At 49.3% G+C, this 1,151-nt stretch overlaps 1 protein-coding gene across 1 annotated transcript in view; it reads right to left on the bottom strand.

Moving 5' to 3' along the window:
- zc3h11a (zinc finger CCCH-type containing 11A) overlaps positions 1–1,151 on the bottom strand; it is a 22,469-nt gene that overhangs the window by 16,645 nt on the left and 4,673 nt on the right. Inside the window, exons 5-8 of the mRNA XM_015399978.1 lie at positions 978–1,043; positions 731–898; positions 530–607; positions 362–460 (exon numbers count right to left, since the gene is read on the bottom strand). Of these exons, the coding sequence (XP_015255464.1) occupies positions 362–460; positions 530–607; positions 731–898; positions 978–1,043 (411 nt within the window). The remainder of the gene's footprint in view (positions 1–361; positions 461–529; positions 608–730; positions 899–977; positions 1,044–1,151) is intronic.

Raw genomic sequence — 1,151 nt, 5'->3', positions numbered from 1 at the left:
ATTAATGGCCCAGCCGTAGTTCCTGATATTGTGGCCGGCTCCAGGGGTTGTAGAAAGGAAACTAGCGGCATAGAGCTCCACACGAGGAAGGAGGGTCGATCAATCTGAGGCTCTAGATCAGAACATCCATCTCTAATAGTTTATATTCCGGCAGTGCAGTCCCTCCTTTTTCTACTTGCTGAGGGGAGATTCTGTCAGCGTTAGATGACAGTTAGAGAAAATATAATTTATCCCCCAAAGGTGTTGGATTAACGACTTTGGTTTTTGAGTAAATGTTTGCATGTTGAGCTTGTAGAACTTATCTAGGAACGCTTTTTTTATTTATCAGTGGTGTATCTTCGCGTCCAATTTCCCCGCTCACCTTTCTGGGTGCCAACCGGTGGCGGCTCTTCATCTACGGTTCTGCCCAGACGCTCAGCCAGACTCTTCTTCAGGGGGGGTCCCTCCATGCTTTTAAAATCTGAAGCGACACCCGACCGTCAGCTTTCAGGCTGTAACTCCATCCTTAAAGGGCAGGTGGCGCACTCACCAGCGCTGGAAATCCTTCGTCCGAGCCTCTCCATCACTCTGCCTCTCGGCCTCTGCTGTTCTTCAAAGATGACTGGGCCTGATTTTACAGACAGGATAAACAAGCAGAGCCTTAAGCAGAGACGCTCCATCATGTCAGAGGTCTGAGATAAACCCTGGTTAGAAAGCCTCAGAAACTCTACTATAGACGTGGAAAGCTCACCTCTGATCTCTGAGTGGGCCGGCCGGTACAGCGCCTGGATGTTCTCCTTCTCTCCGTTGGTGGTTTGCGGCCTGTGGATGGGAGAACCTGCCCTCCTCATGCTGGACTTCAGGGCCTTCCTCAGACGTATCTCCTCCAGGGTGCTCACGCCGAAGTTCAGCGAGTCTCCTGTGAAGACCAGACCTTCTAACATTCACTGCGTCTTCAGCTGTGAGCTCAGAGGTTTGTAGTTCGGTCTGAATCTTACCTGATTTGGAGAACTTCCTCGGAGAAGCTCCGACTTTCCCGTCCTCTCCTTCCTCTGAGAACTGATCTAGAAAGAAAAGATCTGGAGTTTAAAAACCTGACAGCGATAGAAATGATCCCTGGATTGAACTAAAATGATTTTAGCCTCGTGAGACCATCCTAATCTTTCAAGGTT

This window comes from Cyprinodon variegatus, unplaced genomic scaffold (assembly GCF_000732505.1).
Source record: "Cyprinodon variegatus isolate N-32 unplaced genomic scaffold, C_variegatus-1.0 Scaffold1063, whole genome shotgun sequence".
Classification (NCBI taxonomy): domain Eukaryota; kingdom Metazoa; phylum Chordata; class Actinopteri; order Cyprinodontiformes; family Cyprinodontidae; genus Cyprinodon; species Cyprinodon variegatus.
The sequence above is the reverse complement of the archived record's forward strand: the minus strand, read 5'-3'. Positions and strand labels throughout refer to the sequence as shown.